The sequence below is a fragment of the Pieris rapae genome, chromosome 3 (assembly GCF_905147795.1).
Source record: "Pieris rapae chromosome 3, ilPieRapa1.1, whole genome shotgun sequence".
Taxonomy (NCBI): domain Eukaryota; kingdom Metazoa; phylum Arthropoda; class Insecta; order Lepidoptera; family Pieridae; genus Pieris; species Pieris rapae.
Genome location: NC_059511.1, coordinates 7,617,368 through 7,631,361, shown reverse-complemented (window position 1 = coordinate 7,631,361; position 13,994 = coordinate 7,617,368). Strand labels below are relative to the sequence as shown.

Sequence of the window (13,994 nt, the reverse complement as noted above, 5' to 3'; positions counted from 1 at the left end):
ACTTTACTAAGATTCTCGTCACTAGAAATGTAACAACAAAACTAGAGAAAATTTCTGTTGTGATGTGTGATGTGATTTTGCACCAAAATACAAATTTATCATAAAGCAAACAAGTTTTTATAGCACATCTTAAGAAAACATGTTTTACCGAGCTGCATCAAACTTATCTCGGCTGCACCTTATCACTTGACTGATAAATCTAATTTCTTTTCATACAAAATAAATTGGACTTTTCACTCTATTAAGATTGAAAGCAAGGCTTTTTACTCAACGCTGCTTTCTCACAGGTAAACTGTAATCCTTTTTGTATAACTTTAAGATGAATTATCGCAGTTTTATTCATACAATTACGGTTAGAATAACTTTATTTTCTCATATGAATTTTAAAAAAAAATCATTTATTAGTTACAAAAAAAAATTATTAGTTACAAAAACACTTAGTTACAAAATGTGGTAATTAAACAAGAAGGAGAGCTACGGGCAACCTTTATCGTTTTCGAGCGATCATGTTATAATGAAACACAAACTTGAATCTTTATCCGAAGTATGTTTGCTTGCATGGTTTTCGGTAAAAAAAAAATTTTTTTTCCATCCCAAAACCTTTACCTACATTATCTATAATATAAATTACAGACTGTTCACCTACCTACCTGACTACCTGCTTACGGCTCATCACCATGATCCGTCATTTTCATCACGACTTTACCAATTTGTGGTTTCCGACAGCTTACACGAAACTCTGTTAGTTTATCGAAAGAAAGTTAATATTTATTTATTTAGCTTTATGTAAGAATGTTCTACGACCTATGGCAGCCACCACTGACTCCACCTGCCGAGCCGTCATAAGTAATTTTATTGTTCGATTAAATGAGTGCCGCGAACACAAGGGTTTACATTTGGACGGTATTCTTTTTAAGAAATAAATTCCCAAAATGTGTATTTTAATTATGAATAAACACATTTGTGATACACGACTTACTTTCCTTTAATCGATCAACTAAAAACAAAAGACTTAAAAATATTAGTTCGGAGTATTATTAATATTAAATAATATTGAACTCATTGTTGAAAAGTACAGGTTATTTCATGTCACAAATCAACTTACCACAGACACAAAAAGCAACCAGTAAGCGTAATAAATAACCGTCAGTCAACATGTCAGCTGGATCGTAAAATACTTTCTATACGACTTGTTCAACATGCTTGTGATAATAAGTTTTATAACTAAAGAGGTTTAATATTCGACACATTCTTGGTACCAAATCAAAATTTTACGTCGAGAATCCCTAAACCCTAAGGGGTTGACTGAGTTTTTAGTCATCAATTAATCACAACAGTTCTAGGGTCTTACAAATGTTGTAACTACTTATTTTTATATTTAATCAAGATTATTGTTATTATTAAAAGAGCAGTATTATTCTAATGGCATCAGTATGCGACTGTCATCCCTGAGATCGTAGGTTCGATCCCCGGCTGTGCACTAATAGACTTTCTTTCTATTTGCGCATGTAACATTCACTTCGAGAAAAGGAAGCATTGTGAGGAAACCGGCTTGCCATAGACCCGAAAAGTCGATGGCTTCTGGACAGACAGTAGGCTGAACACATACAAACATACACTTTAAAACAATACATATAATACATATTGTTTTAAAGTGATGGTAGAGAACCTCTCAAATGTGAGGTAGTTTTCTTGATGAGTATTGGAATTAGGAACATTTTACTTAAAGGTTCATAAATAAGAATGAAAATAAATAAAGTATTTCTATGTGGGAACATTGAAAATATTGTGAAAAATAAGTAATTACAGAAATTTACTAAATTACTTAACTATGTTTTGTCAGTTTAAAAAAAGCCGATTCCAAGTTTACAATCCGATGGCCACTGCTTTTTCATGTAACATTTTGTTCCCTTAAGGCCAATAGCCTGACCACAAAAAGATTGAATTCAAATACACAATTCATAACATGTAACTATAATGCAAAAACACAACTTCCGAGTTCCGATAATGATTTTCCGGCAAATAATCGTATTTCATGATTATTGCACAGAAACTACTATTTAATATTAGTAATTTCAACCTTTCGTTTTAAAATTATAAACGTTTTCACAATAAATTTATCTGGAAATTATGTTTACATTGTCAAAGCATACACAAACTATAGCTAAGTCTACTCTAAGTAGTAGACCAAATATTTTTCTAGCTCTCAGCGCAAAACAAATCAAAATATATTTGTGAAGTGAATAGAAACAAAGAAGATATATATTTTTGCCAATAAATCCATCTGTTTTTAAATTAGACTTAAAAGACTTTCTCCGCTAATCATCGTCTGAGAAACAAACGGATACTCACAGCAGTAGAAAGTAAATCCGAATTTAGAATCCCGAAGTAATGAACACGATTCACAAATCGAATTTAGAAAATTAATGATTGAAGCACAGACTAATCACAAAGGTCACAGACACAAAATACCAAACTGTAAAGTCAAGCACTCGATTTTTTTTTAAACGAAACGCGGGAAAAGTGACAGCTCGAAGCCAAATGCGGCTTCACGCGTGCGCACTTCGCGATAACTCGGGTCGTTCTGTTGGAGCGTGAAGTGTGAACGTGAAACAAGGAGTGGGAATTGAGCATTGGCAGTTGGGACAAATATTAGCGTTATTTTACTAAGGGATACGACTTTATTACAACAATTTGACCTTTCTACCCCAGCTCTACGGCATACTAAATAAAAAACCTGAATAACCGACGCAACCAATCTCCTTTAAGAAATTTAATTATTGTAGACGGTCACTGTCCACCACAGCGTAAACACAATATGAGAGAAAACAGTGCATCGGTTTTTATAAATAAGTTCGGAATAAGTCCTTAAGACTGTAAACTATTATTGGTTATTATCCAAATACATCGTATTAAAAAAAAGGTTATTAAGTTACTTTCTAAGCTTCTTAATAAAGTATATTTTTATCTCTATTAAAAATAACTATTATGACACCATAAAAGCTTTGACGAATAACATCGATTATTTGAACGGAATCCAACTGATTTTGTATACATTTAAATGCATTAAAGCACACGGGGATATTATGCCTTGCTGAATGAAAATAAGTCGTGAGTTCAGCTCATTCAAAATATTTTATCCGGTTTTTTACTTAATATGGTTTCCAAATCTTACACCTAGGAATGAAAATGTACTTGAATTGAATATTACTTATATTTATTAACTCCAATAAAACACGGTTATTTCTTAACTAGTTTAACAGGAAGAGTTACTGAGTTTAAACTATAACTGGATGAGCTCCATCTGGCACAGGACAAGAAACGTGTCCCATGTCTAACGGCCAACTTCCAATAATGGAGAAGCAGCTAAAAAAATCAATTACATCTAAGCTAGCGCTCCTATGAAAATAAAGTAACGTTTCAATTTGTTAAATAGTGTTCTAGGCTGAAATCTTATAGATAATTGCGAAAATATCCTGTTATAATAGAGCGATACATACGCTATGCAATCCTTTGTTCCTTTTAAACAGAAATAGATAAATTGTGATATAATCATGAGCATATAAACAAAAATAGCTATCTTAACTGCCATCAATATTATGAACGTAATAACCTAAATGGTCAAGTGCCGATAAGATTTAAACCAACTCATGTCTTACACAATGCGAGAATTTCTTAAGGTCTGGAAAGCACTTAAAACATTTTAAGTTAGTATCAATATAATATATATATATTGATATAATCATTGAATTTATTTTAATAGATTTCTTAATAAACAAATTATCTAACACACACATTAACAAATTAAAATATATGTCTTATTGTCATATTGTAGAGTAAGGCCTTAAATGTCTAATAGACAATGAAAATATAAATTACATTACAGAATTGAAATGATTAATTAATTTTATAAATAATTTTAAAAAAATATTTTACGGACTGATATAGTCTAATTAAAACCATTATGCCGGTGTTTTTCCTCATGATTAACTACAGCTATTGTAATAAACACAGTATGTATTTATTTATATGTATATTAAATTTCAACAAAAATAATGATAATTCTTAGTGTTGCTCTATGAATTTTTTTTTCAGGCTTTATTTAATTGGTCGGCGGTTATAACACAGGTACATGCTGTTACCCCTGATGCAAGTAAACGACCAAGAGATAAGTAAAAGTTATATGTATAATTTAGGGCACAATTTTTTGAAGAATTAAGTCTACATAAAAATATTTAAGAATCATGTTTCAAATTGCACGTAACAAGATACACCAAATTCTACCGGAGGCTATTTCACACGGCTTGCACAAGGATCCGTTTTTGTCCCGAAATACTTCAACGTCATTAAACCCTGTAACCCATATTTAGGCAAGATAAGAGCTTAGCATTAAATATAATTATGTTTGTAATACCCACTCGCAATACTTGATTAAATTACAAATATATTTCTTTTATGTTTATCGTTAATAAAATATTTTTCCGGTATGTTTATCTATAACATTTTAGTTATTCTATTTGTCTACTAGCTGATATATAATATAATGGTTTGTCATTAATTCATAACAGATTAGTAGTTGTTGAGTAGTTTACATCTACTTGTAAAAAAGAGAGTGTATGTAAAGAGGGCGTATGGAAAAAAATAATTAAAATACAGTAGTGATTTACGATAAATATTAAAATTAATCAAAAAAATTGTATTTAAATAAATAAATTATTAGTAAATACTATCACCGTCGTATATCAAATTGATTTAAAAACACCAAAATAATATTTATTTATTCACACTGTTTAATTATACTGTTACGAAACAAGTGTTCTAAATATAAAAATACTATAATATACAACTTAAACATAGTTATCGATTTCCATGCCACCTAGACCTAACTTTACGATGTCTAGTTTAGGTGTTAAGTATAACTTCAAAAAGTTTTACTATTTTACCGGGGTACTCTTTGAAGATTACAATTAATACAAGCCTACAACGCTAACTTGCTCTATTACTAGACGAATAAGATAAAACGTCAAGTTTAAATCCGTTGTAAAGTCTATTGTCTTTCAATTGAAGATATAGATTCCCACCTACTTATTAAATTAATATAACAATACTAAACTTACCTGTTCATTTTGTGATGTAGTCCGCGCCACCTCTCTCCTCAGTTGTATTATGACCCGCTCCTTCGATTTTATTTCCTCCAGCTGAAAATTTATAAAACTTAGTTGATTTATATTTAAATCCCATATAATGTAGCGTTTTAAACTGTTAAATTTTATGTCTTTTTCATTCCCATTCTTTTTCTCCCATTTTAATTAAATTAAAAAAAAATAGTTAAAAATTAACAATTTGAATAGAATATTTTTTTATTCTTCAACCGAAATATAACGATTTGGTTATTAATTAAACTGAGCAACTCAGTTATAAAATCAGAAATGAAAACATATTTGTTTTTCATGTTGGTTTCTTTTCTACACTTCTAAATGTCAAAATTTTATTTAAATGAAGATAATAATTACCATTCCAATATAAAATCACTGTATCTAAAGACTAGCTGAAATTAACTATTAAAACAACTACATTTACTTAATAGATAATAAAAGTTAAATCAAGCGTAATTATTATAGACCAGTGTCGATAATTTTTGAAACCAAAAAAAATTACAGTAGGATGAAACCCATTAGAAATGCAGGGGAATATGATCAAAATGAAAGGAAAAATAAATTACGGTCGATCCGAGTTCGGGAAGTGGGAGGGGGGTGACTTTTAAGGGGGAAACATTGTTTATCTTGATTTCCGGCGAAACTACCAGTCCTATGGAAAAAAGTTAAATGGCAAAGTTGTAGGTCATAAAAAGATCTACAACTTTGGTACTTACAATTTTTTCACATAGCCTCAAAATTTAGGTGAAAAATTCAAAAAACCAAGTTTTTGGTTTTTTACTTATATCTTTTTTAAAAAGTTTTTTTTTTTCTACGAAATTTGGTGAAAACTAACCTTATTATGTCCCAAATATACTGTAATTTATTTGATTAAAAATATTTATTTTTTCGCCTCATTTTAACTTAATATCAAAAAAGCACCCTAATTTTCAATCGAAAATTCTGACGTCAAAATTTCAGCTTTTTTCAAAAAGTTTGGGGGCTTTTTGTTGGTTGAAATATCTACTTTCTGATGGTGTAAAAAAAATATACATTACTATAGGAAATATTATTAGAAAATGCAAAAAATTGAAAAAAACCTCAAATTCGAAAATTGTCTTTTAATTATGAACAATTTTGAGGTATTTATTAAAATTTACACTTTAATTACTCAAAAAACGTAAGATTTCATGCTTCATTGATAAACGAAAAAATTGCAAATTAAAATATACTTCTATAATTAACAAACAAATAAGTTAATGAAGTTAATATTTAATAAGATATCTACAATATTTTTAAAAAGTTGTAGAATCTTCTGTAAATAATATTTGTAGATGCCTATTTATTGCTGTTTTAAGATAATTTATATACCTGAGTGACCTTCGGTGAATTTTAGCCCAGTGTAAGTTATTTCATTGAGAAGTGGGACTGGACCTAGGAGGGTCTGGGCCTTACTGCTACCTGCTATTTCGTAGCAGCTGTAAAAACCGTTAGCCAGTATTCGAGATACAGAGTAGTGTACAACATCGTTTTTAAAAATACACCTGCAGGCTGAGTTACTCTAAGTGATTTGTGAGAAATTTACTTTATTCAAAGAAAAATTCAAAATTCACCGAAGGTCACTCGGGTATATAAATTATCTTAAAACAGCAATAAATAGGCATCTACAAATATTATTTACAGAAGATTCTACAACTTTTTCAAAATATTGTAGATGTCTTATTAAATATTAACTTTATTAACTTATTTGTTTGTTAATTATAGAAGTATATTTTAATTTGCAATTTTTTCGTTTATCAATGAAGCATGAAATCTTACGTTTTTTGAGTAATTAAAGTGTAAATTTTAATAAATACCTCAAAATTGTTCATAATTAAAAGACAATTTTCGAATTTGAGGTTTTTTTCAATTTTTTGCATTTTCTAATAATATTTCCTATAGTAATGTATATTTTTTTTACACCATCAGAAAGTAGATATTTCAACCAACAAAAAGCCCCCAAACTTTTTGAAAAAAGCTGAAATTTTGACGTCAGAATTTTCGATTGAAAATTAGGGTGCTTTTTTGATATTAAGTTAAAATGAGGCGAAAAAATAAATATTTTTAATCAAATAAATTACAGTATATTTGGGACATAAGAAGGTAAGTTTTCACCAAATTTCGTAGAAAAAAAAAACTTTTTAAAAAAGATATAAATAAAAAACCAAAAACTTGGTTTTTTGAATTTTTCACCTAAATTTTGAGGTTATGTGAAAAAATTGTAAATACCAAAGTTGTAGATCTTTTTATGACCTACAACTTTGCCATATAACTTTTTTCCATAGGACTGGTAGTTTCGCCGGAAATCAAGATAAACAATTTTTCCCCCTTAAAAGTCACCCCCCTCCCACTTCCCGAACTCGGATCGACCGTAATTTATTTTTCCTTTCATTTTGATCATATTCCCCTGCATTTCTAATGGGTTTCATCCTACTGTAATTTTTTTTCATTTTTTACTATTTTTGAAGGCTTCGGCACTGGTCTATTATTTAATACAACAAACACTAAATTTTAAAATGTAGCGCCTGATAGTAATGACGAGCATAATTTTTTCTTTAAAGAATATTAGATTTTTTAAATTTCGAATGTAATTCTTTCACGTTTCCTGGGTTCCACGAGTTATTATTTTAACAATAAATAATGACATTACATTATTAAATAATAAATATACAGGACAACTTTACAGCGCATTTAAAAATTATCTGCGCCTGACCGTTTGTAAATGTATGTGTAAATGTTACAATAATCTGATCAGGAACGTATATACGTTATTTCAATTTAAGCACTATTCTTAGGTCACACTGTTTTCAGAAAACAAAACAGTTCTTACACCGGATAAATATGCATTTTATCGTTCCGGATATACCTTAGGGCGAAATTGTTTGAAACATTGATTTGAATGACGTACACGAAATCGTACGGAAAGGAATCTTTATGTAAAAGAACACTAACCAATTTATGGCACTGCGCTTTTGTGTCTCTTCGCGCTGCTTGTTCTAAGGCGGTGTGCTTCGCAACCTGCGCGCGTAACTCAGCGGCACGGGCGCACTCCGCCGCCTGCGCAACCTGCAACGTGAAATATAAATCGTTAACATGAAATATAAATCGTTAATTATTTTTTGGCTTTTAATTCAATTTAACGTAAATTATAAAAATAAGCTGCTAGCAAGCCCATCTCTCTTCGATTACCTAGGAAGTTAAATAAATATATTTTTAAATATAGCTGTTTTAATATACTTGTGTAAAGTTTTAAAGCATTTGCTGTTATGACTCATTAACCAACGCTTATTAAATTCATCCAGACAGAGTACTTGGCTTTAACTAGAATATACTTCTATATTTTGCTTTCACATTGTAAGTGAGCTGACGCAGAAATGTGTTTATCATAATATGCTCCATTAGGATTTTAGAACACACAAATCATTAATACATTATAAAAGAAAACTAAACATTAATCAATACAAAACATTATTTTTAATGAAAGTCAAGCGTTAATGTTCGCACGTTATATCGAAAACTGTCATCGCCACAATCATTAAACGCTGCCAATATTTTCTTTGCACCTTAATTGACATGCTTTTATAACACTGTCATATCTCATCAGATTGCTACGCCCCCTATTAATTCTAAAGCGACCTTAAACTTCGCAGTTTACCAGAAAAGCCGTAACTTTCAACACGTATTCAAAATGAAAGTCGTAATAGGTGTGTTGTGGCTTCTTCCATGTTTTAGTTTGTGTCTAAAACCAAATAGTATTCTCTACAAGGAAATTTTTGAGTATCACAACGAAACGTTCTTCAAAGCGGAATATGCATATGAAGTCGTGACCAAAATATTCAACGCATACAAGCAATGGTTCTTTACTATAACATTCTGCGAATTCACATACTTCGAAAATAGAATTCTTAAATACATTGAAAACTACGGCGATGGTTACCCAGTGATGTTACTCAATGGTTGCCCAGACACTAACAACACTAAAGTAAAACCAAAAATTAATAAACATGGTCAAACAGCATACGTGGTTACTTCAAATGATTTATCAATAGAGGAAAGTGAATTCGCCATAGAAGCATTTATACGCACGGGAGTATTCCAACCAAGAGCTGCCGTTATATTTGTTATCAAAACACCCGTACAAGTCGATAGCTATTTCTTCTATACGATGAAGAATCACTTTGAACTGTTGTGGAAGAGAAGAGTTACCAACTCTGTCTTGGTTTTGTGGTCAGAAGGTTTAAGAATATATGCCTACAATATCTTTTATAAAGAATTAAAAGATATAACAGATGTTAAATTTGTAAATGAAATATTTGCGCGTCAGTTTGATGATCTTTTTGGACATGAGCTCAGAATAAGTGTGTTTAGAAAAATTTATACGAATAATAATACTGGCGCAATAGATTGTAGTTCAAGATTAGTTCATACGGTAGTAAAAACATTTAATGCAACATGCAAACCGTTATCGCCTCGTGATGGAAATACAGTAGGTGATTTATTAGAAAATGGAACCGCCACAGGAGTGACAGCTGATTTGATAGACGGATATTCAGACCTAGAGCTAAATTCACGAATTCTAAAAACTTCATACTATGGATATATCGATACTACCTATCCATTGGTGCAGGACGAACTATGCTTTTTGATAAAAAAATCTAAGAAACAGTCCACCTTTACGACAACTTTAAAACTCATTTCAACTGAAATGCTAGTACTGCTTATGTGCAATGTTGTTTTGTTTATAGCAATAACACTAATGGTTCGTAAAGTTGAAATTCAACTTTGGCAGTTGAATGATAACAGAACCACATCAGAGACTATATTGGATTTATTCAAGTGTTTTATTAGACAAACTGTAGAACTGGAGTTTTCGGGAAAAATTTTTAGATGTGTTGTATTAATGATCATGCTATATTCTTTAGTCGTTGACTGCGCTATAGACGTAAGTACACGATTATCGTAGTTATTTCTATTGTATTAATATAATGTATATAATATATTATAAAATTTCAGGGAATCATAACCTCAGCCATTGCCTATCCAAGATATAAAGCAGACATAAACACGTTATCAGAATTATTTAAAACCAATCTTAGTTTCGGTGTACATACCCGTCACATGGGAATATTCAACAATAGCCTTGGCGATGAATATTATGAAAAAATTCATGAACGAATTGAAATAGTTTCTGATCAAAAAATCAAAGAAATAATTGACCAACGAAAGTTCGAGTATGCACTGTTGTTAAGAAAATCAGAAGCTTTATATTTGACTAACAAACCTTCAAATCTTGTAAGTGGACGGCCAATCTTCCACACAGTCGAAGACTGTCCTGTACCATGCTCAATAGTGTATGGTTTACGTTATGGAAGCCCATATTTACAAAGATTAAATAATATTTTGAATCATTTTAACCAAGGTGGGATCTTGCAGTATTGGACTCAATCTGATGATACCTCCCAACAAAACCGTGCAAATTCTTTATATTCTGGCAATAATCAAGAAAGAAAACCATTGAATACAACTAATCTTCGAGAAGTGTTTATAGTAACATTGGTAGGTATCATAACAAGTATCACTACCTTTATTTGTGAAGTTATTGTCATACGGTTTCCTAGATTATTTGCCCGCTTTAAAATATTCAAACTTAAACCAACGTAATTGTAACAACGTACTTACCTTAATTTTTTCTTGAAGGCCCTTATTTGCTGCTTTTAAAGACTGAATTTCAGTTGTAAGCCGTTTTAATTCAACGAGTTTATTAGATCCGAATGTGTCATCTAGTTTTTCAGTTCTATTAAGTGATCTTAATTGTTTTTCTAATAGATCTTCCTTCTTTTTATATTCAGTCTTTAAATTTCTGATTGTGCTTCCGTATTGGGCCTTCAGCGCTCTACCCTCGCTCCGCTCGATGTCGAGCGACTTCTTCAGGGTTGCGTTTTCAAACCGTAATCGTTCAACGAGGCTCTTCAATTTGTTCAGAAAAGCTTCGTCGACGGATCGTTTGTGTTCATCAGCTGCCACGGTGGATATTTGGCTGGAGGTCGAACTGTCGGTGGACGTCATTTTTAAACGTCACCGACTCGTATATTCGGGAAATCTCGATCGTCCGCGGTCTTTCGCCTAACTATAGTCAATTGTGGTCGTTTCTGTGATTGATGTGGTCCTGAAAGCATGAATAAAGGAATTAACGATCTATTTTTCTCCGTTAGTTACTTTTCGCCTTTTTAGGTGTTGCCGGCAGGCACGCGTCTTTCTACCTCGACGTGTTTAATCAGTTTCGATGAACATAACATTGTATTAAGAAATAGTTCCTGATGTAAAACGAATTACGTTAGTTAATAATACACAATGTCGTTGTGACATAACTTATACGGCTATTTCAAGTATGGGGCCAACATTGTGACTACACTGAAAATATAATTGAAAAACTTTGAGATAACATTTAGACCTGGGTTAACCTACACAAAGAGTTACAGAGTTCTAGAGAGGAAACATACTTGTAACTTACTTGTATTAACGAGAGGCACAGTATTCGAGGACGGTGCAATTGTGCTGATTAACAAGCTAAATTGAGCCTGCCGCGAGATCGTACGAGTTATCACACGTATTTATAAAGGTACTGGTAAATTGTAAAAAAGAAAAAGTTATTTTCGTAAATATCAGGTTAGTGTAAAGCAAAATTGTTTCAGAAGTTTCTACAATTTCTAGAGTAGGTTAATAATGTTTTCCCAAGGCTCCAAATCCACATTTACCTTCATTATATATCATTGAAAATCAGTAACTTATGGGAGCTATTAGTTAGTTTTTACTGTAATATTCCCTGAGCTTAGCAATGACTTTTATTCAAATGAATCATACTTTGTTCTTTCGTAAATATCCGTGCAATGTTGGGCTATAAGGATATCCAAAAATATTCGCGCACTCATGCGCATCATAATATTGCGACAGTACGAGTATCTGAAATATGACTATATATAGTTATTATATGTCTGGCCGATCTGACTAAATCTATATTGGATGATGCGCGCGGTCGCTTATCCAGAGCATCCAATTTAATAATATTACTTGCAGTAAAAAACCGAGGTTACATGTTTGAGTACATAGTAGCACCTTGAGTGAGTTGCAATGTTTGGGGTGATAAATGGCCCCATAGAATTTTGATCATGAACAAAATAAAATTAATAATTCCTTTATACTTGACTGCTTGCAAAGTTTGTCTTGTATCTTCTTAGATATCTTATATAGAGTTGTTATATCAGCTTCTACTTCCACTGAAGTGGAATATCCCTAGAATATGTATGTAGATATTAGTCGTGGGAAGATTCACTTTTTGTATTGTAGTAGGAGGCAAGGGCGTAACCTCGATTAACTCGATTCTATAGGTACTTAGACATTTATATTACACTAATTTTAAAATAAAATATTTTACTACTAATATCATATTTAAATTTAGATGTGTATAGGTGGCTCTTATCAAAACTTTTTCATGTGCGTAATTAGGACTCGCTCGAAATCAAAAATCTAATCAAAATCGGAGTCAGACTTAGTTTAGTCTCGTTTCTTGAGCTTAGGTATAGATTCAATTGTAACTTTTGTGCGTTAAATCAAGTAGTTTTGCTATTTATGTTAAATGCCGCCTATACATTAGTAATACGAGTAGATAGTAGAATTTAACTCGTTTCTCTATGTGCTTTCAAAATTGGTACGGCTATGTGTTATTTCATATTTAATTAATAACCTCAATTTTAAAAATATATTAATTAATGGTTGTAATCTTACCGTTTGTCGGGTAATATTTAAAAAATTAATAACACGTATTACTACAGTTATATAAATAGTTAAGTATAGTTAAATTATTCCATCGATTGTCATTCAGCACCCCTACTAACAACGCTAAGCAACCGACGACACAAACATAAACTAACTAAAATAGTTGCGGGCTACTGAACCCTTTAAATTTTCATAAGGTTAGTGTGCGAGAGGCTAAATTAATACCGTATTTTCTAAAATAAGCTTTAGTTAAACCCTATAATTCCGTTAGATACCTTCAATTATAATATTTTGAGGTTCGATAGCACGTGACTCTATAGATTAAAGAAAATCTGTACTTTATAGATTTAAGAAAAAAAATGTATTTCAAAATGTTTATGTTGACACCCGTGTCCAAATCCGTAACAATTGCATACTCTGTATCTTAACTTTCTCTATTTAATACAAATAAACAAAGGTCCTATGCGTAATGTTTATACGTCTTAATATTTTCTTTACTTGAAAATAATATTCATAATTCACCTAAAATCTAAAATACCTGACCTTCGTAATGTCTCGATTCAGCTTAATGCTCGTATTTCATGGCGACGCGCCAACTTCCCGACATACGTCACTTTTCATAGGAAATTGTAATGTAATTGTGTAATATCTATATACAAATTAGAGTCAGCATGTAACCGGAAGTTTTATTAATTTCTCTATAAATCTAAAATTGTAAGCATAAGAGTATACTTCACTATTTATTTAAATACAAGACAGGATGGCCTAGTTGTAGTGTGACGTAGTTTTTTATTAAGGTAACCATTATTCTATGATTAGTCTACACTTGAATATTTAGTATTAGTATAAATAATTAGAAATACTGTGGTAATTATCTATACTATTTTATAGCAAGACACATATTCAAACAGGGCAGGGACCTAAATATCGCTCTATCGCCGGTGTTTGTAAGTCTATTAAGCAAGCGTTGTATAGAAAATTTACTAATAAGATTTACAAAACAAATAGACAACAAAATAGAAGTAAAGTCAGAATAAATAAGGATGT

The 13,994-nt window shown here is 31.2% G+C and overlaps 1 protein-coding gene across 4 annotated transcripts in view; it reads right to left on the bottom strand.

The window, feature by feature from the left end:
* The window catches only part of LOC110993169 (myosin heavy chain, cardiac muscle isoform), an 84,667-nt gene that overhangs the window by 70,223 nt on the left and 450 nt on the right, over window positions 1-13,994 (bottom strand). For 3 of the 4 annotated variants that reach the window (XM_045634442.1, XM_045634440.1, XM_045634443.1), the window contains exons 2-4: window positions 10,854-11,340; window positions 8,127-8,240; window positions 5,118-5,198 (exon numbers count right to left, since the gene is read on the bottom strand). In XM_045634442.1, the coding sequence (XP_045490398.1) occupies window positions 5,118-5,198; window positions 8,127-8,240; window positions 10,854-11,240 (582 nt within the window). In that variant the 5' untranslated portion in view covers window positions 11,241-11,340. Of the gene's footprint in view, window positions 1-2,352; window positions 2,529-5,117; window positions 5,199-8,126; window positions 8,241-10,853; window positions 11,341-13,994 lie in introns of those variants that run through there. The other variant, XM_022259313.2, reaches the window with a different exon arrangement.